This window comes from Odocoileus virginianus, chromosome 24 (assembly GCF_023699985.2).
Source record: "Odocoileus virginianus isolate 20LAN1187 ecotype Illinois chromosome 24, Ovbor_1.2, whole genome shotgun sequence".
Classification (NCBI taxonomy): Eukaryota; Metazoa; Chordata; class Mammalia; order Artiodactyla; family Cervidae; genus Odocoileus; species Odocoileus virginianus.
Genome location: NC_069697.1, coordinates 51,760,453 through 51,787,816, shown reverse-complemented (window position 1 = coordinate 51,787,816; position 27,364 = coordinate 51,760,453). Strand labels below are relative to the sequence as shown.

The 27,364-nt window shown below is 52.5% G+C and overlaps 1 protein-coding gene across 1 annotated transcript; it reads right to left on the bottom strand.

The window, feature by feature from the left end:
- Nucleotides 1–1,074: 1,074 nt before the first annotated feature.
- On the bottom strand, nt 1,075–27,090 carry MYO1A (myosin IA). Its single transcript, XM_020878411.2, has 28 exons — nt 26,907–27,090; nt 25,302–25,478; nt 25,084–25,199; nt 24,735–24,829; nt 24,417–24,521; nt 23,700–23,746; nt 23,501–23,564; nt 23,202–23,300; nt 17,228–17,331; nt 16,963–17,110; nt 16,363–16,481; nt 16,202–16,288; nt 14,399–14,464; nt 14,137–14,241; nt 12,297–12,359; nt 11,899–12,099; nt 11,500–11,726; nt 10,731–10,931; nt 10,375–10,468; nt 9,765–9,914; nt 9,588–9,656; nt 8,885–8,959; nt 4,005–4,139; nt 3,072–3,178; nt 2,567–2,699; nt 2,296–2,448; nt 1,993–2,120; nt 1,075–1,711 (listed from the first exon to the last, which is right to left on the bottom strand). Exons 2-28 carry the CDS (start codon nt 25,413–25,415, stop codon nt 1,585–1,587), a joined length of 3,132 nt encoding a protein of 1,043 aa, XP_020734070.2. The 5' UTR covers nt 25,416–25,478; nt 26,907–27,090; the 3' UTR covers nt 1,075–1,584.
- Between the last annotated feature and the right edge of the window lie 274 nt (nt 27,091–27,364).

Here is a 27,364-nt window from a genome sequence, read left to right as displayed (position 1 = left end):
ACACTTCACTGGGAAAGTGACGACGATTCGGGCCCTGGGAGCAGGAGATGAGCTGGAGAGCCGGGGCGGGCAGGCTCTGGTCACCGCCCCCTCTCGGCCTGACTCCGAGACGTTGGGGTGGCGGAAGGGTGGCCAGAGCCCCAGCTCAGGACAGAGCCCCCTACCCGCGGCAGCTCTAGACCCTCACCCACGGGGAAGAGCTGCCTCCCGGGGTCCTGTGTCAGCTCAGGGCAGGGTGTGCCAGGACTCAGGGCTGGCTGGTGCCCTGAGAGCTAGATTCGTCTGCAGGCCAGACGAGGAGTTAATCAGGTCTCCCGCCAGCATGATCACCTGGGGCGTGAGCTGCCTGCCGATGGAAGCTGAGGTGGAGGGAGACCCGTCCTCAAGGCACGGTGAGCTCAGCAGAGACAGGGAAGAAGCAGGGAAGGCAAAGACCGTGGAAGGAGGCAGAGCCGCCCGGACAGAAACAAAGGCAGCCATTTTTGTGCTCTCGTGAGCGATCTACCCCTAACTGCAGACAAAGGAGCTGCCTGTTCCCTAAAGGTAGACACCAGAGCAGAGAGGCTGAGATGGTACAGCATCTACGACGAAACAGATACAGAGGAAGTGGGGGGACATCTAAAGCATCATACAAAACATCACGTGTTAACATCACTCGGAGCCCATGGAACCGGGGACAGTGAGATGGTGTGAGACAGCTGGAAACCCAGAAAGAAATACTGTGGATGACACATGGAAAACAAATGAAGACAAGAGGGAAGACGTCAGTCGTGGGGATGAGCGCGTCTGGGTGAGGGAGCAGCCCCCTGTCAAGCGCTACCAGCTGTAGGCCCCGGCTGTGGGGCAGTGATTCGCCAGGTGACGGCTGGCAGCAGCCTGACATCTCCGGTGTATGGAAAAGCAGGGAGTGCCAGGGGGCAGGTGTGATGAAGTCCAATGCTGAGCCGGGGATGGAGGGGACCATGCATGGAGCTGTGGACCCAGCTCACCTCTGCTCACATGAGCCCCCCAGCCTTGGGCCCCCTTTCAGGCTAAATCTCGAAAGGATCCCCATACCTGACGAGACAGAGATCCTCACGTCTTCCCTCCAGGGACACATTTAATGAATCAGCTCATTGGCCACCTGCGACCTGAGCCCCATCCCGGACTGCCCCGCCCCCACCCCAGTCTCTCCAGACCCCGCCAGAGCTCAGCCGGTCAAGGAGCCCAGAGACAATTTCCCTTCTTTTTCATTCTTATTGTCTGCATTATCTGGCTCCAAGGAGCCCCAGTAGAGGAAAGGGAGGGGCCAGAGGGTCTAAGTACAAGCCGGAGGAAGGATGGGGGAGCAGGGACCCACCCACGTGATCAAACGTTCGCAAAGTCTCTTGTCACATTACTAGTGGGCAAAGAGGCCGAGGGTGGGAGGAAGCTGACTTTGGAGAGAGTTCTGGGAAGGTTTGGGAGAAGCAAGGTCCTCTTCAAGGGTTCTTCAATCTCCGGCCCCACAGCCGATCAGGGGGTTCAGCCTCGAGATCCCCCCACAAAGGTGGGCGGGTACGGGTGGGGCCAGTGCTGTCAGGAGGAAGAAACTGCGGCACCTCCTCACTGTACAGTCACCTCCAGGCAACGACTCCCCTTCTTCTTGCAGCTCAGCTTGCCAGTCCCGCCACCCCCAGGGCCCTGGACGACCTTGACCGTCAAGCTGCCCTCCTTGAACTTCACTGCGAACCTGGCGGGGGCACAGACAGAAAGGCAGAGCTAGCGCCCTCGTCCCCCCACCCCTACTCCTGTATTTTCACAGCGGCTCCCGCCCCCCTTCTCGAGGCAAGTACGCTCCCCCCTCCTGCCCACCGGCCCCTGTGCCGGAAGACTCAAGGCCACAGGGAAAGGGTGGCCCTGACCTGACACAGTACGCTTCGCCTTCTGGCAGGACAGATTTTCCCGGTCACAGTGACCACCAGCTTGGTCGTCTGCCCCAAGCCATCCCTCAGCCCTGGCTCAGGGCCTTACTCCTCAGTCACGGCGACTGGAAGCTGTGTCCGCGTGGCATCCAGCGTAGCCCGGTATATTTTGGTCAGCAGCTCAATCACGTGCTCGCTGACCAGCAGGAAGTCCCCCTTGGCGCCCACCGAGGAGATCTTAGGGAGGGGAGAAACAGCAGGGAAGGGATTCATTTTCCCTCCTGGGAGCAGCCTGGGAGATATCAAAGGCCTGGAGGGAGAGGTCCGGTGCCCCTCGCCTCCAGCTCAGCCTGGCCCTGTAGTGTCCACCGCCTTCTCCAGGCTGGGCTCTGCCCCCACCCGGCTCTGATACCTCGCTCAGATGCAAGCTAAAAAGCCCATCCTTGAAGCTGGTGACCGACACCCCGGCCAAACTGTTTAGCGGGATGGCAGTCTTGGCCTGGGGATTCTTGGTGTCTGTGATGATCACATGCCCCTTGGTCAGGAGGAGGATTCGAGAGGAAGTCTAGAGACAGAAGAGGAAAGGGTGAGGGAAGGTGGCGATTAGTCCTCACCCTTCCGGCTACCCGCCAGGGCTCTGGATCAGGCTGGGGGTGTGAGGGGGTTAGGGTATGGGCCTTCACCTTGCCGTTGCCACGGTTGACCTTCATCACAGTCTCAGCCATCAGAATAGGCCCTTCTGCCCCGCCCTTCAGCTTCTGTAGCTTGGGGTTTCTTTGCAGCCCGACGTAGTCACCGCGAAACGGAGTAGGGACGCTGAAGACACACAGGAAGTGCGCAGGGGAGACGCGGTCCTGACCTCTGACCCCAAGGTCCCTGCACCTCCGCCACGGAGTTCCCAGCCCAGTCCTCCCGTCTCCATCCCCATCCCCCACCGTATCCGCGGTCTCAGCGGCTCTTAGACGTGGCCCAGGGCCCACATCAGCATCCCCTAGAACCCGGTTAGAAAGGCAACTTCTCGGCCCCGCCCGAGACCTCCTGAATCGGAAACCCTGAGGAGGGCACGCAGCCATCTGGCTGTTATCCAGCCCACCGGGGTGCTGGCGTTTGAGGACTCCAGCGTGATTCTTCCTGGGGAAGCTTCTCTTTGCTTTTGATGAAGCGGCGCAGGGTCTGGGAGCGCCTCACCTCTGGGCGTATGAAGCCTTTTTGCCCTTGAACAGCTCGCTGGCGCAGAGCTTCTCCCTCAGGACCTCTACCTGCTTGGGGGACAGCTGATCCCGGAATTTCTTGCACTGTGACGGGGGAGGGGAAGGAGCGAAGGTCACGGAGGAGAGGGCAGGGCTGGGGTGTGGGGCGCGGAGAACACTGAGATGAGAAAGGGGGCAGGGGCTGGAAAGAGGCGGAGGTGAAAGGACAGGGAGCAGACACTTTGGGGAGGCGGGAACTGTGGGGTGCTGGGGCGGGAATGGAGGCTATCACACTCAAGCCCCAGGAGGGCGGTGCACCCAGCCCACAGCCTAAGGCGCAGTCCCAGACAGGAGCGCGAAAGTCCTCCTGAAGAGACCACTGTGCTAAGTGAAATAAGCCAGACGGGAGCACAAATGTGGTATGATTCCACGTATAGAAGTTTCTAGAATAGTCAAAGTCACAGAGACCAAGAGTAGACAGTGGGCTCCAAGGGCCAGGGACGGAGGAGCAGAGGGTTTTTCTTAATGCGTACAGCATTTCAGTCGGAGATGATGAAAAAAAGCATGGAGGTGGGCGGTGGTGATGGTCACACAACGGTGTGAGTGTCCTTAATGCCACTGAACCGCGTATTTTAAAACGGTTAAAATGGGGACTTCCCCGTGGTCCAGTCGTTGACTTCACCTTCCAATGCAGGAGGCCCCGGTTGGATCCCTGGTCGGGAAACTAAGATCCCACATGCTGTGGGGTGTGACCAAAAGAATTTTTTTATTGGTTAAAGTGGTAAATTTTATGTGTTACCACCATAAACAAAAAAAGTTTTTTGAGTGGAAGAGGGAGGCAGAAGAGGAAAATCAGAGGAAGGGGAAGAGAAAAAAGGCAGACGAGAGAGGAGCTGCCGGGCAGCAGGAGAGCTGCGCAGGCCCCGCTCACCTTCCACTGGTGGAAGAGCCTCTGGAGCTCCCGGTTGGCCGCGCTGAAGCACTTGTAAGGGGCAGGCGGCCACTTTTCGTCCAGGATGCTGGGAGAAGGCAAGCCGTTCTTCAGTCCCAGTAGGAATCTCTGCACCTGGGTTGGGGGCGAGGGGGTTGTCAGTGGGATGATGAGAAGACCTCCTGATGGGCAAACTCGCACCCAGATCCTGCCCCTTCCACGAGCAAGGCCACCACAGACAGGAGCAACCAGTGGGGCTGAGGAGGTGGAAGCGAGTCCACCGCCCGTCTCTTCAGTGTGAATGTGGGCCTGAGGCTGAGCAGGAGCCACGTGAATGGCAGATGGAAGGGAGAGATGGGTTAGATCCAAGCAGGTACCGTCTAACCATTTTAGTGAGGTAGGAGGAGCCAATATGAAAACTGGCCTTAATATCTAGCTCCTGCAGTTTCCTGTTCTCAAGACTCTTAACTGTCTACAGGTGGCCGCCCCGCTGTGTTAGCTGCTTGGACGGGTACCGAATCTTCCCTCCTCTGCTCAGCCAAGCCCAGCCCTGCAACCTGGCAGAGTCCTGGTCGCATTGCCAGGACACTGTTCAAAGTCCTCTACTTAGAGTCCAACCTCACGTCATGGGGTCCCCTGTGTTACCCTGGCACACGAACCAGACTGGACTCCTTGCCCTGCCCTCTGCCCAGCCCGTGCATTACCGCTCTCTGCCTTAGCTAATGCTGCTCTCAGCTCAACTCTGCCAACGCAGATTCTACTTATGCTTTGAGACGGAGCTCGAAGCCGTCCCAGATTCCCTGGGCCAGGGTGTCTCTCCTCTGAAGTCCCTCAGCACGTTGTCTATGCTTCTGGTTTTTGGAGCGCTGGTATTTGCACGGCAATCTTCCCCCTCTTCTGGTTTTTGGAGCGCTGTTATTTGCACGGCAATCTTCCCCCTCTTCTGGTTTTTGGAGCGCTGTTATTTGCACGGCAATCTTCCCCCTCTTCTGGTTTTTGGAGCGCTGTTATTTGCACGGCAATCTTCCCCCTCTTCTGGTTTTTGAAGCACTGTTATTTGCACGGCAATCTTCCCCCTCTTTCATAGGGCAAGTCTGTGGCAGCCAGGATCCCAGGTCCTGGCTGTTTTCACCATTCAACATCATTGAGAATCTGCTCTGTGCGGATACTGTTCTATGAAACACAGCAGTCAACAGCCTCTTCTCCCTGAGTTTATGTCCTACTGGGACTGGAGAAGGAGACAGCCCACAAGCAAATAAACACAGAACATAACATTAAAGAATTCTGTCCCCTATGGTACAAAAAAAGCAGGCCTGAGACAGGGAGGAGAGGTGGCATATTCCAGACCCAGAAGGAAAGCCAGTGCGACTGGCCTAAGCTGAGTGAGAGGAGAGAAGATCAGAAAATCGGTTGGCCAAAGACAGATCATAAAGGGCCTTGTAGGCTGTGATAGAGAATCTGGCTTTTATGTGGCATGAAACAGAACACCATTAGAGGGTTTTAGAAGAGTGACATAATCTGCCTTAAGATTTTACATTTTGTTTAATTTTTAAAATGTAATACAATTTACTTTCTTATCTTGAAAACTTTTTAATTTGCATGAAAGTTGAAAAAAGATTACAGTGAGCATCTGAATAATATATACTTCTTACCTAAACTCACCTACTGATAGTACCTTACCCTACTGTTGCACTCTAACACACACTTATATTCAAATGCATATAAATATATAAATATACACATATGTACAAATCTTGGCTACTATAGCATCCTAAAGTAGGTCACAGTTATCATGACATTTTCCCCTGAAACTTAAGCACACGTTGTCCAAGAACCAGAATATTTCCCTACACAATTATAAGTCCATCACCATACCCTAGGATATTAACATTAATTAAATACACTCGCCCAACAGCAATGCATATGCAAATCTCTTCTCATGTCCTTTATAAACTCTAAAAGTATCCTCTTTGACTTTGCTTTTATTTTTCCTGATCCAGGATCCAATCAAGTTTCATCTATGGCATCTGACTGTTTAGTCTCCCCCAATCTAGAACCAAGACTCTTAAGTCTTTACATCCCAGGGGGTCCCTAACACCTTGTTTGTTTATGGGACAGAATTATTGAAGGTATAGAAAATGACTTGATCTTGAACACTTCCAAATTTTTGGAATTTTTATGAAAGTTTTCTATTGAGACATTAGGGTAAAACACAAAAATAGAAAAAGGCAGAGTAATACTGCTATATAAAATAGTTATAAAATAGTAATACTGCTATATAAAATAGTTATAAAATAGTAATACTGCTATAACTTGGAACCACGCAAGCTCTTTCTATCTTCCCCTACCCAGATCTAATGCGCTTAGTCTAACTACCCTGAAGTCCCAGTCCTTGGCCTGGTTTGATTTAATTCAATAAACATTCCTAAGCATCTCCTATAATCCTCCACATACCAATTGGTGGGGAGCTTCTGAGGTTTCTCTTTTCATTTTCTCAGACCTAGGAAGTTCCACTTTTCCCTATGTGTCTCTTCTGCCCCAGGTCTAGCCAGAGTCATGGGTGCCTGGGTCTCTCTGTGAGTGGTGGGGGTGGGGAGGGAGGAAAGGGGAACAGGCACAGGTGGTGGTTCACTAGAGTCAAATAGCTGACATCCCAGCTCTCACCACACACCAGCTGTGAAAAATGCCTACAAGTTATTCAAAGGCCCTCTCAGGGCCTTTGTCATTTAGTCGCTAAGTCATGTTGAACTCTTGCGACACCGTGGACTGTGACCTGCCAGGCTCCTCTGTCCATGGGATTCTCCAGGCAAGAAGACTGGAGTGGGTAGCCATTTCCTTCTCCAGGGGATCTCTCCAGCCCAGGGATCGAACCCAGATCTTCTGCACTGCAAGCAGTTTCTTAATTGACTGAGCTACGAGGGTAGCCCCCTCTCTGTGCCTTAGTTTTTAACAATAAAATGGGTTGTTTTAAAGGAACATATATTTTGAATGGGCTTCCCAGGTGGTGCTAGTGCTAAGAACCCACCTGCCAATTCAGGAAACATAAGAGATACAGGTTCAGTCCCTGGGTCAGGAAGATCCCCTGGAGGAGGGCATGGCAACCCACTCCAGTATTCTTGCCTGGAGAATCCTGCGGACAGAGGAGCCTGGCAGGCTACAGTCCATGGGGCTGCAAAGAGTCGGACACGACTGAAGTGACTTAGCATGCATACTTTGAATACAAAATTCTCTGGGCATGTTTAACTAACCTAGGTGAGAAAACCAAGTGAAAGTGAATGTCGGTCAGTCGTGTCCAACTCTTTGTGACCCCATGGACTATACAGTCCATGGAATTCTCCAGGTCAGAACACTGGAATGGGTAGCCTCTCCCTTCTCCAGGGGATCTTCAGGTGCTATTTAATTGTAAATAGATTGATATAGATTGGACCAATACTTGATATGTACAATTTTAGTATATAAGGATTCTGTGCTTTTTTAAAAAAAAGTTCAATAAATTAATTCATTAAAAATAGAATAAAATAGGGGAAAGGTAAGGACCTACCTCATAGGGTTGTTGAAATCATTCAAGTTAATGCTTGTAAAGGGCTTAGCATATATTTAAGTGATTAAAAAAAAAAATAGTAGGTATTAGCATTAGTAGCATCAGCTAAGTAGGTAATAGTAAAGGCAAGGTAATGGCCTAGCCAGAAACACTGGGGCAATCAGTGCCCAGTGGCCCCCTGTGAGCAGACTTCCACGGTGGGTTTGATTTATTGAAATGCTGGTTTAAACCCAGCAGCTCCCATGGTGACATTCTGCAGATGCCTGATAGCTCGTGGGTGAGAGTGAAGGTCGATGAGGTCAGTCAGGAGATAAGAGCAGAATCAGATTGCAGGCTCAGGTGCGCAGCGGGCGAGCACGTACTCTGGTGAGGCAGACACACTGGAGCCTGCGGAGCGCCCGGCACGGGAGGAAGACGACTGGGCTTCCCCGAGAGAGGGTGGAGGTTGCAGGGAGGACTCGGGAGGCGGGGAGGACGCCCAGAGCCCCCGTCCCTCAACTCGGCCAAGGGAACAGAGGGGAGCACCAGGAACTGCCTCGAGTCCCTGCGAGCAAAGTCAGCAAGAGCTCTGACAAGCGTCAACGGTCAACTCAGCTGAGCTCAGTTCAGAGTCGCTCCAGCCTTCTGTCCAAAACCGCCTGCTCTCCTCGCTGGTCTTTCCCAAGGTCTCACTGGAAGCCCTGCTTCCCGCCTCCGGTTTCCCTCCAACACTTCTCAGAAGCACCCTCGCTATCGGAGACATGTCTCTGGCAATCACCCCTTTCCATCCCCATTTTCCTCTCGCTGGAAACTGTTCATAGTTTGAACCTCCAGGCCTGCTCCTGACTGCTTCCTGCTCACCCCGACCTGAGTCTTCCTGAATCAAGAGCTTTCCTGAGGTTCACTTCCAGCCTCGCCTGCTACAGTGTCCGAAAAGACAGGAGGAAGATTCCATTCCTCCACCATCACCCCCTCAACCTACAGTGAGTGGGGAGGCTGGGTTACTTGACCCTGCGTGTGTCCTTGCTCTGCTCCGAGCCTGAGGCTCAGACTCTTCCACGCTCACTAACCGCCCAGCCCAGGCTCTCCAGCCCGTTCACCCTGGACTCCTCAGTGGATGTGCCGGGACCCCTTCCTGCCGCAGGTTGCTGCAGCGTCCATTCACGCCAAAACGTGCTGATTCTCTCCCTGGGTCCTGAGCACTGGGGCCCTCCTCCTACAGCCCTGCCCCCTCACGGACAGAGGAGGCTCCTGGGGAAAAGCTTGAGATCACCTCGTCTTGAGCCCCACGCACTTCCTCTCCCCACCCCGCCCCTCCCTCCTCCGCGCCCTGTTTCCTTCCTCGGCCCCCAACACTTACCATGCGCTTGTAGATGAAATTCGACAAGATGAGCGCAGCCCCCGAGCGGAAGTACTTTCGATAATTCTTCCGGGCCTGGCAGGGAGAAACAAGAAAGGAGCGGATAGTGAGTCCCGCCTGAAGACAGAAGACAGGCTGAGGAGAGGCTCTGCCACTCCGCAGTCACGCAAAGAACAGAGTACGGGAAAGAGCTGAGACTCTAACTGGAGGGAGACAGTGAAGTCAGACAAGGGGGCTAAACCGAGAGGACACTCAGTGCAGAAGGCAGAGCTAGGTCAGCAGCACACCCAGGCACGTGTTCAGATCTCCCCATGTATCCACGCTCCCGGACACACACGGAGCAGACCCAGAAAGGCTGCGGTCACACAGAGATGTGTCCGGGATTTGCGCAGGACCTGCTCCCTGCCACCCCTGGGCTTCCCAGGTGGCGCTACAGGTGACGAACCCGCCTGCCAATGCAGGAGACGTTGTGGTTTCAGCCCCTGGGTCGGGAAGATCCCCTGGAGAAGGGCATGGCAACCCACTTCAGTATTCTCACCCGCACAATCCCCATGGACAGAGGAGCCTGGTGGGCTACAGTCCATGGGGCCTTAAAGAGTCGAGTGTGACTCAGTGACTTGGCACGACACATTCTTCCCCCACCCCAGCAGCAGCTGGCACAGGGAGCCACGTGTGGGGATGAAGCCCCTCCTCTCCCCATTACCTTCCACCCTCTCGCAAAAGCCTGGATCAGCAACACTGATGCCTTCATCTTCCCGTAGCGTTTCTTCTGCTGCAGGAACAACGAGCCTGTTAGAGAAACTCCACCTGCCGAACCACCTTTCTACTTCCTGCTCTCCTATCAGAGCGAGGGGGATAGAATGTCAGGGGTAACTGGTACCATGTTGCCCCGAAACCAAGAGGATATGACGATCTGACTCTTGCGCATCAGCTGGTAGTGGGTGCGGCAGCGCCAGCCTCGGTACGTCTTCTGTATGAGCGTGGCTAACTGCTGCAGCCGGAGACGCCTCTGCTCTTCCAAGTAGAAAAGCTGTGGAGGGGTGCAGGGGTCACAGAGAGGCTGGCCTAGGGGGAACCCATGGCCCCAGTGGCTTCCCAGTCCGCATTTTATTCAATCATCCCTTTGTCCTCTTAGTTTCCTCATCTGTGCATCCATTCATTCAATTGTCCACATATCCATGAGCCCTAACTCTTGAGCAGGCACTGCGCTAGGACTTGGACACTCAGACCGCTGACTCTCAAGGAGCCCTGCTTCAGGGAGAGGTTTTCAGACCGGCAAGGCATGCACACCTAGCTTCCGGGGCCCAGGGCAGGCGGGCTGGGGCCCCAAGCGGTCAGTTCCCAGGGGTACAAGCTCTGCAGAAAGACGTCCTCACCCACTATCCCTTCCAGGTTCTAGAAGCTCCCTTCAGCCAGCCTCTCACTCAGGGGGGCTCTCCAACTCTTCCACCGTCCAGCCCCACCAAACACAAGTGCCCCCTGCAACTCACAGTCTTGGGGCTTTTGATGAAGATCTTTGTCTTCCCAAAGGCCAGCTCCTCCGAGGACATGCTCAGCTCCCCCAGGACCTTCTCGACCCCCTCCCTGCCAAGTCAGGTGAAGAAAGCTGTCCAGGGGCATCCCAGGGGACGGGCCTCTCCCAGTTTTCCTCTCCCGCTTCTAAGAGGGGAGAAGAGCTCAGGGCTCAACAGACTTCAGAGCCTCTGAAAAGTCATCATTCAATTCCTGTCCCCCAGGAGCCATTCGCCCAACTCCAGCGATGCCCACGGCACTGCTTGAGGGCTCTCCTCCCCACAGGCTCCTTGCACCGCCCCTCCCTGCCCCCCAGTCTCCCACTGAATCTTACTGGTCTCCACCACTCCAGCGAGGCCAGGTGCTCCGGCTCAGCAGTCGGTACCTTTCCAGGAAGGACCCGTAGGCCTGGCGGTAGGCGTAGCCTGCCCGTCGCACCCGCACATTCTCCAGCAGCCCCAGGTACCGAGCCTGGACACTTACCAGCTCGAAAGAGAAGTGACCTCGCTGCTGATGCTCGTTGGGCTTTATGCACCTGATGAGAGGTAGGCCAAGGTCCAGGCTGCAGCAGCTTCACCCTTGCCCATGTTGCCCTTCCTAGTCTCTGCACCCCTTGTGTTTGTTCTATGAGGCTTCAGTCGTGTCCAACTCATTGCAACCCCATGGACTGTAGCCCGCCAGGCTCCTCTGTCCATGGGATTCTCCACAGGCAAGAACACTGGAGTGGGTTGCTATGCCCTTCTCCAGGGGATCTTCCTGAGCCAGGGATGGAACCCACATTTCTTGCATCTCCTGCATTGGCAGGCAGGTACTTTACCACTAGGGGCGCTGGGAAGCCCACACGCCTTAGCTGGAAAGCTCCAGGGAAGGCAGGTACACCAGCCGTCCCAGTGTCACTCAGTAGACACGGGCGCTACCTGACCACGCTGCTCTCCCCATCACGGGACGTTTGGCTGCTCCGTGGGCTCTGTTCCCCATGAGGAAAGGGTTTCTGGTACCCTTCCTCCAGGGAGCCCCTCCCCACGTGGACGTGTTCTACCATGCCTGGACCCTGTGCGTGTCGTCACAGAAGCAGCATGTCCCCTGTGTGCCCAGCATGTCACCTGATGTAGTTGGGGTTCTTGGAATACAGGTTCTTCATGAGAGTGGTCACGGAACTCTTGAACTGGGACCCAGCGGTTGGGGGGCGTTTGAGAGATGCCTGTTTTGGATCCCCTTCAGGAAACAAGGACCGCAGGAGCGGGTGCCGGGCCTTCCACATGGCCTGGGACAAGTCTCGGAAGAGCAGGTCGTTGTTCTTGTCGATGAAGCTGTTGACGTTATAGGTCACCTGTGCGGGGACAGCACTTGGTCTGGCGCATCCGCCACACTGTCTGTCAAGCTCTTGGCGCTCCCGGTCTCACCGTGAAGTGTTCCCGGCTCCCGTCCTCCCCAGTGCCTCCCCCACGGTCTTCAGTCTGCGCCCAGACCCCCATCTTCACCATCCAGGCCCATCACATCACCTTGCCTGCGTAGTGGCAGATGCGGAAGCAGCTGAGGCCCATGCTGTGGTCATACTGGCGCTGGGCGTTCTGGGTGACTTTGCTCTCATAGTGGCTGTGCTTGGAGAAGAGCTGGTTCAGCTTCGCCAGGAAGGTGGAGTCACTGACCACCCCAGGCCGCAGGCACTCCTCATCCAGCATGGCCAGGATGCCTTGCCGATTCTGGCCAGGGAAACAGGAACAGCCCAACCTAGACCGTGCCCTTCAAGATGTCCACACCTCACTGCCACCCCTCTGCCCCCTCATCCTTTCCGTCCTGACCATCCTTATCAAGCAGGGTGGGAGGGGGGGAGAGAGACAGGGGAAGGGCGTTCAAGCAGTCTGGAGCGGGAGGTCCCAGAGGTAAGAGAAGAACTTACATGCTCAATGAGGTCACAGATAGTGCCATTATCAAAGTAGTCCACCTTCACCCATGGTATGCCCTGGCGAGGGGAGGCATGACAGATTACACGTAGCAGATCCAAGATGAGACCCCAAGACCCCACCAGAACCAGGCCCCCTCTCATCCACCCCACCAAGGACCATCAGAAAGCCCGGTAGTTCAGAGGGTCCTTGGTGTGGTTTCTATTACATCCTCATCCCTCCAGGATTGATGGAGAATTTGTGGCGTGGGTGGACAGATGTCTGGGAGGACCCAGAGCAGTTGTGAGAGGGGGTGAGACAGTGTCGAGAGCCCCGGGGGTGCTGCAGGTTGGGGGGGGAAGAGTAACATGGCAGGGACAGACGGGGATAGGCGTCACCCCACTGTGGAAGGGGGAAGGGATCGTTGAGTATGTGGAAGAGCAAACTGCCATTCCGCTCTGGCCACAGACCACAGAAGAAAAGCGCGTAAGTAAAACCAAAGGCTTATCATCAAACAGCAAAGCTGATCTGGCACATCTTCAAGGACCTGCGTCAGTGATTCTCAAACTCCAGTGTCCATCGCAGTCACCGAGAGGGCGTGTTACCACGCAGGCTTCTGCGTCTCAGCCCCAGTTTCTGACTCAGCAGGCCTGGGACAGGGCTTGCGGACTTGTCTTTTCATCAGGCCTACAGACAGGCCCTGACCACCCAAGGGCCACACCTCCCCAGTTCGGGCCACTCCCAGGTGTGGTTGGGGAACATAAGCCTTTCTCTTCTTTCCTCACAGGTCTTTAGGGAATGCAGAGTGGAATTAAGCAAAGTTGCCCTCCCACTTCATCCGCCAAATACCTCTCCCAACTGGTTAAATGAATGAGGACATCCTTACAGCCCTAGGCAGCTGTAGAGAAGCATCTTTATGAACTGATACAGAGAGGTCTCTTGTTGACTGGCGGGAACAAGATGCAGAATGGGGTATATTTGTGGCCACTTGAATAAATGTTGGGGGAAACGTATTTACAGACTTTCTGCTGATGGAGGCTGACTTCAGTCGCCTCTGGAGGGGAGGGAGAACTAAAAGGGGGTGGGAGGAAGACTTTTCTTTATACACCTTTTTAGCTTTTTGAATCTGGAAGTATGGGTACGATTTATCTACTTGATAATATAAGTTCTTAAAGTCAAAACATACAAAATTTTTTTAAAAACCTTTGAGTTGTGACCACATTGCCTGAAATGCTGCCAAGGCAGGTCCCTGAGTTCACAAGGGACATTCCTGGGAGGCTTTGATGAGTGAGACACAGCCGTCCACACTTTGGAGTGAATCAGCTTTTCTAACACTTGGCCGTAGAAGCGGGGACCAGGGGAAGGAGTGTGGAAATTTTGAGCCACGGGGCACTTATGATGAGGAAGTCTGGGTGCTACAAAAGACGACAGCGACATGAGTCCAGCCCGGAGGAGACAAAGGATTCTGATGTCAAAGAAGGGCACCAAAAGCGATGTGTAGGGTGGCAAGCCAGGAGAAATGCCCCTTCTAAATCTGGCTCACAGTCTGCCCTGGGCCAAGCACAGCTGTCACTTCACTTCTGTCAGTCTTTCCCACTCCCACCTACCCCCGACACCCTTCCATCAATCTGCCCCTTCCTTGCCTGGCCTGGAGTGGAAGGGCGGGGAACTGGGGGTGGACAGCAGAGAGTTAGGGCTTCTTGGCAATGCTGGCATATTCAGCTGTGCAAGGGAAACTTTCTGTCCTTACTGTTCCCATCTGGGGACAATTGAGAGGAAATTGTGACAAAGGAGAAAAAGGTCTGGCATGTGCCTTACATCATCTGAGAGAAAGGCCAGCAGGAAGGCTTCACTCACCTCTCTCTTATATTCCTCTTGTTCCTCTTTCAGTGTCATCTCTATGAACACCTGCTGTAGCTTCTCGTTGCAGTAGTTGATCACAAATTGCTCAAAGCTATTATCCTGAGGTGGGTACACAGGTTAGAGAGAGAGAGAGACCAGCTCAGCACAAAACGCTTCCTCCGTCTCAGCCTGACCTCCCCTCTCCCATACCCCGCTTCGAGCTTGCCACCCCTCACCCCCAGGAAGCAGGGTGCGGAGGCTGCCGGAGCTCTCTCACCTCTAATATTTCAAAGCCATAGATATCCAGAACCCCCATGACCTTCCTCTTCTCCCCAGTACCCACCTGGAGAGGAAGAAAAGATCCATCTGAGGACCAGCCCTCTGCACATGCGGCCAGGCCCCTCTGGATGGATGAGAGTGAAGCAGGGGGCAGACAGCACTTGAGTGAACTTGACCATGCTGGAGGGGAACTGGGGTGATTTCATGCTCCCCCTTCCTCTGTGACCAGCTGGTCTCGAAGGACCAGCCAAGAGTGAGGAAAGGAGGGAAGGGAAGAGGCAAATAGATTCCAGGAAAATGCTCCCATGGCTCAACGTAGAAAACATGAAAATCTAGGAAAATAACCATCCCTTATATGTGTAGAGCATTTTACAAGCAAATCCTAAGATCTTGTTTCATTAATCTGTATATCCCTATAAGGTGTGATGATTCCCTTTCTACAGACAAAAAAATCAAACTTCAAGAGAGCTAAGAGACTTCCCTGGTCCAGGGGTTAAGACTCCACGCTTCCACTGCAAGGCGTGCAGGTTCAGTACCTGCTCGGGGCAGGAAGGTGGAGGGGAGAGCCGGCAGGGACTAAAATCCTATATGCTGCGCAGCGTAGCAAAAAGAAAAACCAAAAAACTGCCAAAAGAGTTAACATTTCCCCAAACCTAGATTCAAACCCTACTTTACCCGGCTGACTTCCAGTAACTGGTGGCACTTTCATGTACGTAATTTTTAAACAATGGCTCTACTTTGGCCTAATTTGTACAGCATAAAATTTACCCTGTAAATTTATACAATTCGGTGATGTGGCTGTTTTGTTTTGTTTTTTTTTTTAGTATATTCAAAAAGTGTCCAACCATCACCACTAAATTCCAGAGTATTTTCATCACCCCCAAATGAAATACTGTACATGGACCCACAGGCAGTCACTCCCTATTCCTCTGGTAACCATGGACCTACTCCCCATCCCTCTGGATTCGCCTATTCTGGACATTTTATATAAATGGAATCACACAAAATGTAGCCTTTTGGGTCTGGCTTCTTTCACTCAACATGTTTCCAAAGTTCATCCATGTTGAGCTTGTATAAGTACCTCATGTCTTTTTATAGCCAAATAATATACCACTGTATGGATACACCACATTTTGTTTATCCATTCATCAGATGATGTGCATTTGGGTTGTGTCCACTTCTTGGCTATTGTGAATAATGCCCCTATGAACATTCACGCACAGGCTTTTATGTGGACATGTTTTCCATTCTCTTGGATATATACCCAGGAGTAGAATTCCTGGATTATATGGTAATCACATACACAATTTTATCTGATCCTCACTGATGGTTTAGTTGCTAAGTCGTGTCTGACTCTTGCGACCCCATGGGCTGTAGCCCACTAGGCTCCTCTGTCCGTAGGATTTTAGAGGCAAGAATACTGGAGTGGGTTGCCATTTCTTTCTCCAGGGGATCTTCCCGACGCAGGGATCAAACCCAGGTCTCCTGCATTGCAGGCGGACTCTTTACCGCCTGAGCTGCCGGGGAAGCACTAATTCCTGGGAAACACGCAAATGTCAGGGTCTCAGTCCCCAAATCAGGAACCTGAGGCTCAGAATCTTCGTGCAGCTGAAAGGCCAGGCAGCTGATAGAGAGTCCAGACAGTTGAATTAAAAAAAAAAAAGATGTATTTCCAAAACAACACAGTATCACAAATAAGTAGATAAAAGAAAACACACTATCATTCTTTCTCTGTTCATCTCAGAACCCAAGGCACGGGGCAGGCAGAGGAGAGCATTGAGGAAGGAGGGCAATCTCTCACCTTGATACTCTCGTTGATGCGATTCACTAGCCAGTTGAAAAGGCGGCTGTAGATGTTCTTGGCCAGGGCATCCCGGGCGTACTGAGCCTGGAGGGCGGGCTGCTGGTCAGTGAGAGCCACAGAACAGACTCAAAACCCAGCCTCCCCCGAGAGCCCCTCACCTGGGTGACGTTCAGTGCGGTGACCACCTTTTCTCTGGCCGTTTCCATGGTTCTTGAGCACAAAGCTCTCTCTAGTTCCACTGAATTCAAACCCACCAACACCCCTATTTCTTGAACACCTGGGAATGATGAGGAAATAAAACACAGCCTGAGAGAGGGTTTGCTCCCAGGGGAGGAGGGAGGCGTGATACGTGAAACTGCCGGGGGCCTGCTGTTCCCGAGTCTTACTAGGAAAGTCCTTACAGCCCACCCAGAATACGGCCTTGGAGGAACATCTGGGGAGAAGGAGGAGGACAGAAGGGAGATCTTGACACTTTGTGTGTACCATCTCCTTTAATATGAGAATCTCCTGAAGTGAGTGTAACTGTCCCCATTTTTGCAAAGAATCCACTGAGAATTCACAGAGGCCCAGAACCAAGGTCTATGGAACATCCACACTTCATTCCAGTATGTCTCATAGGGCGTTCTGAATGAGCATGTTTGGGGAGGAACTCCTGAGCGGGCAGAGGGGGACTTGATCAGAGGGAGGTCTGTTATGCTGAAGACAGTGGGAGAACAGAAATTGCAGCAGGAGATTCAGGGAGCTGGTTGGGTGCAGACCTCTCCCATCACGGATGCCACTTGCTGGTACCCCGTTGGCCTGGAACTCGTTGACCAGCTCCACGTTCCCCAGCTTCAGCACCAGGGCTGCCACCTCTAGCACCTGCCGAATCTCCTCCTCGGAGAAGCCGATCACAGTCATCGCACTCTAGGGAAGAAAGGAGAGTCGGAAGCTGAATGTCAGGCCAGTCCAATGCCTGCCTCCCTTCCCCAAGCCAGAGCCTGGACTCAGGGCATGGCCGAATGGCCCATCCTGGGTACCCACCTGGAGAACCTTGAAGTTGGCATCGTCATCCATGCCATCCACCCTGGACGTGTCCGGGTTCAGGTAGGCATAGCCACCTGGGTCCCGCTCAAGCTTCAGGGCCTCTGCAAAGACCAGCATCAGGGGAAGGGTCAGTACCCGGGCTCTCTGAGTCCTCTGACCTTGACCCTCACGCCCCTTGCTCCAGGTTGGTTCACTCATTTATTCAGAGGAGCTGTTTTTGTTTTAGTTTCTCCCTGTGTCTTCTTTGTGTTGGGATCATTAATTCTTATGATTATAGACTACTTTTTAAAGTTGTATTTAGGGTTTGAAAGTGAAAGTCACTCAGTCATGTCTGACTCTTCACAACTCCATGGACTATACAGTCCATGGAATTCTCCAGGCCAGAATACTGGAATGGGTACCTTCCCCTTCTCCAGGGGATCTTCCCAAACCAGGGATCGAACCCAGGTCTCCCATACTGCAGGGAGATTCTTTACCAGCTGAGCTACCAGAGAAGCCCAACTGGAGTGGGTAGCCTATCCCTTCTCCAGGGGATCTTCCCAACCCAGGGATCGAACCAGGGTCTCCTGCATTGCAGGCAGCCTTACCAGCTGAGCTACCAGGGAAGTGGGTTTTCATGATCCTGGAGGTTCCCCCAACTTTTATGAAAGAAAATCCTCGTTCTACTCTCCTCTCCGGCCTCGGGGCTCAAACAGTAAACCCAGAAAAGCAAACCTGCCAGGCCACTCGGTTCTCAGTGGTTCCGGGAGGACCCAGGCAAGGGAAGAAGGGTGAGCACCTACCTCCCACCCACCCCCGGTCCCCACACGTGGCCCATCGCCCAGGTTGGGCATTCATTATTTGTTCCCAAAACACTGACCAAGTGGCAGACACTGTGTTCCCCACACCAGACCCCCTTTGGGAGGTTTCCTCAGGCTGGGGCTGAGCCAAAAGGCTCTCCTGCGTTCCACATGGTGCATCCCTACCCCAAACCACATCTCACGGAGTGGGTTTGGGGTTTTCTCCCTGTTCCTCTTACCAATGAGCAGCTTGTGTGTTGGGGCTGTGCTTTTCATCTTCATATTCTGCATGCCTGACTGGCATGCAAGAACTTTCTTTTAATAAATGAATCAAGGGAATGGGCAAAGCCATTCGCGGAGATGGGAAGGAAGGAGTTAATCATGGAGCTTGAATGGTATCAGTTATCTGTTACTCAAAAGATCTGAGGATTAGACAGTGACTCTCAAAGTGGGGTTTAATGGCAGCTTCCCCTGAGACACAAATTTTGAAACAGGAGGCTGCTAAAGAGGAGCGTCTGGAAGGAGAATGAGTCAGAACGGCCCTGGGATGATGGCACCAGGAAGGGAGGCCCCACCCAGACTCAAATCGGGGAGCGAGAATCAGCCAGAGCAAGACTCCAGACAAATTGAATACAATCAAGACTATTAAACCAGGAGGGAAGACGATGCCTGCGGGGGCCCTTAAACCACAGAGATCTCCAGGAGGGTGAAAGAAGACAGGCACAAGTCCAGAACAAACCAAAGCCGTAAGTTCTTAGGCATCAGCTATCCACAGTGCCCACAGCCAGAGGTGGGATTTAGAGAGGAAACTCTGGCGGGGCTAAAAGTCCCATCAGACCCTGCAGTAAGGCCCAGCCAGCATCCAGGCTGAGAAAGTCGCTTCCCTAAGACCGAGCGTGGCGCTCCATGGCTCCTGCCCCAGAGCCAACTGCACACCGTCCTGGCAACAGTCACACTACACTGTGACGAATCTGCTCACACAGCTGCCATCCCTAGAAGATGCCTTCTTCAAGGACAAGGTCCATGTCTTACTCAACTCTGTATCCTTAGAAGCTAGCAGGATGTTCAAGCATAGCAGATGTTCAAGAGGTGTTTGATGAATGAATGAATGGAACCTCCACAGAATTACCCAAGAAGAAAAAACCAAGGACAAGGTCATGGGTGAGACAGACATAGACCTAAAACAACTTCAAGGACAGCTCGTTGAAAGTTCTTGAATACTTGGAACATCCTGTCCGATCTCCTGCTGAGCTGTGGATAAAGTCCCTTAAGTTAAAGGTGGAAAAGCATGGCAGATGGAAACAAGTGTTCTGTTTTTGAAGCCTGCTTGGGGAAAAAGAGGAGATTAGTCGCTAAATCATGTCTGACTCTGCAACCCCTTAAATTGTAGCCTGCTGGGCTCCTCTGTGCATGCAATTTCCCAGGCAATAATACTGGAGTGGACTGTCATTTCCTTCTCCAGGGAAACTTCATGACCCAGGGACTGAACCTGTGTCTTTTGCATCTCCTGCATTGGCAGGTGGGTTCTTTACCACTAGTGCCACCCAAGAAGCCAGGATGGGTCATGGTGGTGAGTTCTGACAAAGTGTGGTCCACTGGAGAAGGGAATGGCAAGCCACTTCAGCATTCTTGCTTTGAGAACCCCATGAACAGTATGAAAAGGCGAAAAGATATGAAACTGAAAGACGAACTCCCCAGGTCAGTAGGTGCCCAATATGCTACTGGAAAATAGTAGAGAAATAACTCCAGAAAGAATAAAGAGATGGACCCAAAACAAAAACAACACCCAGTTGTTGATGTGACTGGTGATAGAAGTAAAGTCCAGTGCTATAAAGAACAATATTGCATAGAAATCTGAAATGTTAGGTCCATGAATCAAGGTAAATTAGAAGTGGTCAAACAGGAGATGGCAAGAGTGAACATCAATATTTTATGGATCAGTGAACTAAAATGGACTGGAATGGGCGAATTCAGATGACCATTGTATCTACTGTGGGCAAGAATCTCTTAGAATCTCTTAGAAGAAATGGAGTAGCCCTCATAGTCAACACAAGAGTCTGAAATGCAGCTCTTGGGTTCAATGTCAAAAATGACAAAATGATCTCTGTTCATTTCCAAGGCAAACCATTTGATATCACAGTAATCCAAGTCTATGCACCAACCAGCAACGCTGAAGAAGCTGAAGTTGAATGGTTCTATGAAGACTTTTTAGAACTAACACCCAAAAAAGATGTTATTTTCATTATAAGGGACTGGAATGCAAAAGTAGGAAGTCAAGAGATACCTGAAGTAACAGGCAAATTTGGCCTTGGAGTACGGAATGAAGCAGGGCAAAGGCTAATAAAGTTCTGCCAAGAGAATGCACTGGTCATAGCAAACACCCTCTTCCAACAACACAAGAGAAGACTCTACACATGGACATCACGAGATGGCCAACACCAAAATCAGAATGATTATATTCTTTGCAGTCAAAGATGGAGAAGCTCTATACAGTCATCAAAAACAAGACTGGGAGCTGACTGTGGCTCAGATCATGAACTCCTTATTGCCAAATTCAGACTTACATTGGAGAAAATGGGGAAAACCACTAGACCATTCAGGTATAACCTAAATCAAATCCCTTATGATTATGCAGTGGAAGTGACAAATAGATTCAAGGGATTAGATCTGATAGACAGAGTGCCTGAAGAACTATGGATGGAGGTTCATGACATTGTACAGGAGGCAGTGATCAAGACCATCCCCAAGAAAAACAAATGCAAAAAGGTAAAATGCTTTTCTGAGGAGGCCTTACAAATAGCTGAGAAAAGAAGAGAAGCTAAAGGCAAAGGAAAAAAGAAAAGGAAAGACATATCCATTTGAATGCAGAGTTCCAAAGAATAGCAAAGGAGGGATAAGAAAGCTTTCCTCAGTGATCAATGCAAAGCAATAGAGGAAAACAATGGAATGCGAAAGACTAGATATCTCTTTGAGAAAATTAGAGATACCAAGGGAACATTTCATGCAAAGATGGGCACAATAAAGGACAGAAATGATATGGACCTAACAGAAGCAGAAGATATTAAGAGGTGGGAAGAATACACAGAAGAACTATACAAAAAAAAAGATCTTCATGACCCAGATAATCATGATGGTGTGATCACCCACCTAGAGCCAGACATCCTGGAATGTGAAGTCAAGTGGGCCTTAGGAATCACTACGAACAAAGCTAGTGAAGGTGATGGAATTCCAGTTGAGCTATTTCAAATCCTAAAAGATGATGCTGTGAAAGTGCTGCACTCAATATGCCAGCAAATTTGGAAAACTCAGCAGTGGCCACAGGACTGGAAAAGGTCAGTTTTCATTCCAATTGCAAAGGCAATGCCAAAGAATATTCAAACTACCACACAATGGCACTCATCTCACACACTAGGAAAGTAACATCCAAAATTCCCCAAGCCAGTCTTCAACAGTATGTGAACCATGAACTTCCAGATGTTCAAGCTGGTTTAGAAAAGGCTGTGGAACCAGAGATCAAATTACCAATATCCTCTGGATCATTGAAAAAGCAAGAGATTTCCAGGAAAACATCTACTTTTGCTTTATTTTCTACGCCAAAGCCTTTGACTATGTGGATCACAACAAAACTGCAGAAAAATCTTCAAGTGATGGGAATACCAGATCACCTTACCTGACTCCTGAGAAATCTGTATGCAGTTCAAGAAGCAACAGTTCTAACAGTTAGAACAATTAAAAACAGACTGGTTCCAAATTGGGAAAGGAGTACGTCAAAGCTGTATATTGACACCCTGTTTATTTTACTTATATGCGGGGTACATCACATGGTATGCCAGACTGGATGAAGCACAGGCTGGAATCAAGATTGCCGGAAGAAATGTCAATAACCTCAGAAACACAGATGACACCACCCTTATGGCAGAAAGTGAATAAGAACTAAAGGACCTCCTGATGAAAGTGAAAGAGGAGAGTGAAAAAGTTGGCTTAAAACTCAACATTCAGAAAACTAAGATCATGGCATCCAGTCCCATCACTTTAAGGCAAATAGATGGGGAAACAATGGAAACAGTGACAGACTTCATTTTAGGGAGTTCTAAAATCAGTGTGATGGAGAAGGCAATGGCACCCCACTCCAGTACTCTTGCCTGGAAAATCCCATGGATGGAGGAGCCTGGTAGGCTGCAGTCCATGGGGTTATGAAGAGTCAGAGATGACTGAGCGACTTCACTTTCACTTTTCACTTTTATGCATTGGAGAAGGAAATGGCAACCCACTCCAGTGTTCTTGCCTGGAGAATCCCAGGGATAGGGTCGCACAGAGTCGGACACGACTGAAGTGACTTAGCAGCAGCAGCAAAATCACTGTGAATGGTGACTGTAGCCATGAAATTAAAAGACGCTTGCTCTTTGGAAGAAAAGCTATGACCAACCTAGACAGCATATTAAAAAGCAGAGACATTACTTTGCCAACAAATGTCCATCTAGTTAAAGCTATGGTTTTTCCAGTAGTTATGTATGGATGGGAGAGTTGGACTATAAAGAAAGCCGAGCACCAAAGAATTGATGCTTTTGAACTATGATGTTGGAGAACAGTCTTGAAGAGTACCTTGGACTGCAAAGAGATCAAAACAGTCAATCCTAAAGGAAATCAGTCCTGCATATTCTTTGGAAGGACTGATGCCGAAGCTGAAATTCCCATACTTTGGCCACCTGATGTGAAGAACTGATTCTCTAGAAAAGACCCTGATGCTGGGAAAGATTGAAGGCAGGAGGAAAGGGGGATGACAGAGAATGAGATGGTTAAATGGCATCACCGACTTGATGGACATGAGTTTGAGCAAGCTCTGGGAGTTGGTGAAGGAAGGATAGGAAAGCTTGGCATGCTGCAGTCCATGGGGTGGCAAAGAGTCAAGCACTACTGAGTGACTGAACTGAATTGGAGAAAAAGGAACCAACGCAGTTCAGAGAAGTGAGTGGTGAAGGGGTAAGAAGGCTTATTCCTAGACTAAAACCCCAGAAAGGAAGAGAACACAGAAGTCAAGGGATTTGTTCCCAACAGTGGACAGGTGAGAATCAGGGTAGGAGTGCCCTGAGAGTCCAGGGAAGATGGCTTTAGGGATCCAGAGGGGCCCAAGGGTTCTGGGGCTTGAATGGAGGCTGAGGATGTTCTGCTGCATGTCGGGGGCTGGCACATACTCAGTAGCTCTGCGTCTGCTCCCGCCAGGAGCTGATAGAAGATGTGGAAGTTCCTTTCTCCTTCAAGTTGCTTCACCACACGGGATTTCTCAAGCAGATCTGACAGAAGATTCGAAAATAATGTTCTGAGGATCTGGGACAAACCACAACTTCCCTCTAATTCCGTCCTAATCCCTGGTATTCCCAGCGGGTGGGAAGCCTGTTAGTCTAAACTTCCTCCTTCCTGCAGCGGTAGATTAGCAGAAAGGGACACCATGGGGCGTGTGGGAGAGGGGGTAAGTGGGGCGGGAGACACGTACAGTTTGTGATGACGCCACCGAGGGGGGATCCCTTGAAGTCAAACTCAATATCCATGTATTTTCCCTTCAGAGAGCAGAGAGAGAGAGAGACTTGGCTTCCGCCTTTTCTCATCACCCTGTCCAGGAGGCATCTGGGCCATGTTCCTCCCTCTCAAGACCCCACACCCTCTCATCCCAGGCCAAGGAGATGTTCACTCACAAATCGAGAGGAGTTGTTGTTGCGAATGGTCTTGGCATTGCCAAAAGCTGTGGAGATGAGGGGAGAAGGAGAAAGGGGGACGGTCCTCCAGCCATCAGGCCAGTCTCAGATTTTTCAGGCTGGACACGCACAGTGATCTCGGGAACACGGGGGCGGGTGGGGGTGGTGGTGGGGGGACAGTGATCTTGGGAATACGGGGGATGATGGTGGGGGGGACAGTGATCTCGGGAACACAGGGGATGGTGGGGGGGGACAGTGATCTCGGGAACATGGGGATGGTGGGGGGGACAATGATCTCGGGAACACGGGGGATGGTGGGGGGGACAGTGATCTCGGGAACACGGGGGATGGTGGGGGGGACAGTGATCTCGGGAACACGGGGGATGGGGGGGGACAGTGATCTCAGGAACATGGGGGATGGTGGGGGGGACAATGATCTCAGGAACATGGGGGATGGTGGGGGGGGACAGTGATCTCGGGAACACGGGGGATGGTGGGGGGGGACAGTGATCTTGGGAACACGGGGGATGGAGGGGGGGGACAGTGATCTCGGGAACATGGGGATGGTGGGGGGGACAGTGATCTCGGGAACACGGGGGATGGTGGGGGGGACAGTGATCTCGGGAACACGGGGGATGGTGGGGGGGACAGTGATCTTGAGAACACGGGGGATGGTGGGGGGGTTGGGGTGGGGAGGACAGAGGCCGGACTCCTCACCCTCCAGCACGGGGTTCGACTGAAGCAGCTGCTCCTTCACGGAGTTCACCTGCTCCCCTTTCCCGCAGACGGCCGCCACGTAAGACATCACTAGCTTACTAGCCTCTGCAAGAGAAAGCCCCGCGTGGATCCCCACCGCTGCCCTAACCTTCCTCATTGCAGCAACTCATCCCATCAGAGAAACCCAGGAAGGAACTTCAGGGCTTGGGGGCAGGCCTGGGTCTGTCTTGGAGACAGACAAGGAGGCAGTTCCTGCGGCGACCCCAGGGCGTCCCGGCCCCTCCCCCATGGCGTCCCGGCCCCTCCCCGGCGCCTCACCCGTCTTCCCAGCGCCACTCTCGCCCGTGATGACGATGCACTGGTCTCGGTCCTGGTCCCTCAGCGACTGGTACGCCATGCTTGCCAGTGCATAGCTTGCAGGGAGGAAGTGGGTGATGACTAGTGTGGGGTCAGCTCAAGACACCGTCTTTCACACGATCCCCAGACTCATCCGCCCTCCCCGCATGGACCAGACCGTGCAAACAGCTGGCCTAGTAACAGGCCTCCAAAGGGCCCAGGGAGGAAGGGGCAGCTGGAGAGCCTCCTTCGGGAGAAAGGATGGAGGAAATGAGGATGTCTCCTCACGACGAGCTAGGCCCTATCACCTTCCCCTGGTGCCTCTACTCACATATGGGGCTTCAGCTCGTAGAAGGTATAGTCCCGGTATTTGGTGACAAACTCCAGGTCGTAGATGGGCAGTGGTTGGTAGGGATTCACCGAGACCAACACATTCCCAATGTAGGTCTGCAGTTGGGGGAGATGATGGATGAGCCAGGGTGGGTCTGGGAAAGACCCGGGGACTCTCTGGCCACACATCCACAGCTGGGGACACCCATGGGCACTCACATAAATCTCCTTCTTTTCATAGCGCAGCTGGAGGTTCTTGATCAGAGACTCCTGCTCCAGGGGTTCCAGGAGCACAAGGTCCTCCACCCCCACAGAACCTTCCAGAAGGGTCATGTCCAGAGGCGCTATTGGTCGGGATCAGTTTGCTGGTGTCTGCTCAGCTTTCGAGGCCAGTAACTATGTAGGGGAGGAAGGCAGAAGGACCTAAGCGACCCTTCCCCTCCCCCTAGTCCTGGCCCCGGAGAGAGCCCCTGGCCAGCTGGAAGAGGCCTCCAGACCAGCCCAAGCTAACTGTGGAGATTGCAGGGAGGCCGGGGGTGGGAGGGAGCCTCCGCTCCCTGAATTAGGGTTGGTGGGCGTGGCAGGACCACCTGCCTCCAAGCCCCAGGGTAAAGAAGGCCCCCAGTAGGTGGCAGTTGGGGGGGGGGGGGCATCCTTGTGCTGCAGGGGGCAGGGCTGGGGAGGAAAGGGAAGCAAGGCTCCCTCCCTGCAGCACTGAGGCCCCAGCCCGGGGCCAGGTTCCCTGACTCTGTGCCCCGTCTCGCTCCCGACTCCCTGCCTCTCACCTGGCACACCCATACTCATTTCCAGAGTTGCTCCAAAGTTTTCCCTCCCCTCTCACTGTTACAGTGAGATTCATTTTTTAAACGGGGCCTGGACAAGGTGATGAGCCCCAGGACAGAGGCAGGAGCTCCTCCATTAAAGGCTGGAGTGCCCCAAAGAAAATGAAAATGAGATTTGTTTTCCCCAACAAGCAAGCAGCAGCGGTCGGGGAACTTTGGATGTGCCTCCTTGTCTGTCCCCGTTTTTCAATCTAGATCTCCAGCGTTTACATCCACCACTTAAGCTTCTGGCATGGACTTTGCCCCAGAGGGACACACCTAGCTTTTCAGTAACTGGTGGGAACCAGCAAGGAAAGCAGAGTGGGAGAGGCTCGTCCCCAAACGGTAGGCACACGGCAGGTGCCCCCGAAGGAGGAAACCCAGCCCTCCTCCGTCTTGCTCGCGGGGCTGAGTAGGCGGGCGCCCTGGTGCGGGACAGAGCCACTAGTCCAGTGGTCAGTGCCACTCCCGAACAGGAGTGAAGCAGCCACATCCTGCTCTCCTGCGTCGCTGAACCTGAGTGGGGGAGGGGGGGAGGCCAGAAGGGCAGTGGGGCAAAAAGGGAGCACAGGCCGCCCTCTCCCTCTGCTCTGCGTTCTCCAAGCTCCAGGAAAATTGAGCGCTTGTCACTTCCTGTAAAGTCACAACCGAGGGAGCTACGAGAATACCGATTGCAGCAGCCAACAGCGATCAGGTAGTAAATACTATGGGCCAGGCAGGCTCTGAGGACTTGACACATACTCATTCATTTGCTGCTTACAGTATCTCCAGGAAGCAGGTACTATCATCGCCCCACATTTTCTCCATTTGAGAAAAAGTTAAGATTTTAAATAACTCGGCAGGCAAGGTAAGAAGCAGAAGCAGGGCTGGGAAGAAGGCATCTTTGGATTTAGGTTTGAAAGGAATGAGAATAAGATTGGTCGGAGGCTGGGGCGCAGGGGAGAAGCCCCCACATAGGGCACCCTCAGATATGAAAAGAGGAACCGGTTACGGCGGGACTCACCCCACGCTGGAACCAGGGTGTGACTTCAGCGTCAGAGAATGGTAGATGAAATCCCAGTGTGACAGGAAGGGGGCATAGGAGTCCCAGGCCCCCAGGGTGCAGAGGCGTCCGCCTTAGTGGGAGCTGTCCATGGTGTCGGGAAGGGAGAGATTCTGCCCCACTCCAGCCCGCGTCCACAGTGCTGACTTCCTCTGTCCTGCCTCCTCCAGCCGGGGCTCCCCCTGCCAGTCAAGCCGGGCGAGGCAGAGCCGGCCGCTCCGCACAAAGTCCGAGGCTGCTCCTGCTGAGGGTGTGGCTCGCTTAACCCTTCACAGGCCTGCAGCCCCAGAGGGAAACGCCTGGCCGCAGGACAAAGCCTGCTCTGGGTAGGAAAGCGTATCTGGCCGGCCTGAGCTGAGGGGTTGAAGCGGGGTTCTGGCTCCACCGCCCCCCACATTTGGAAATGAGGGCAGAAGGAG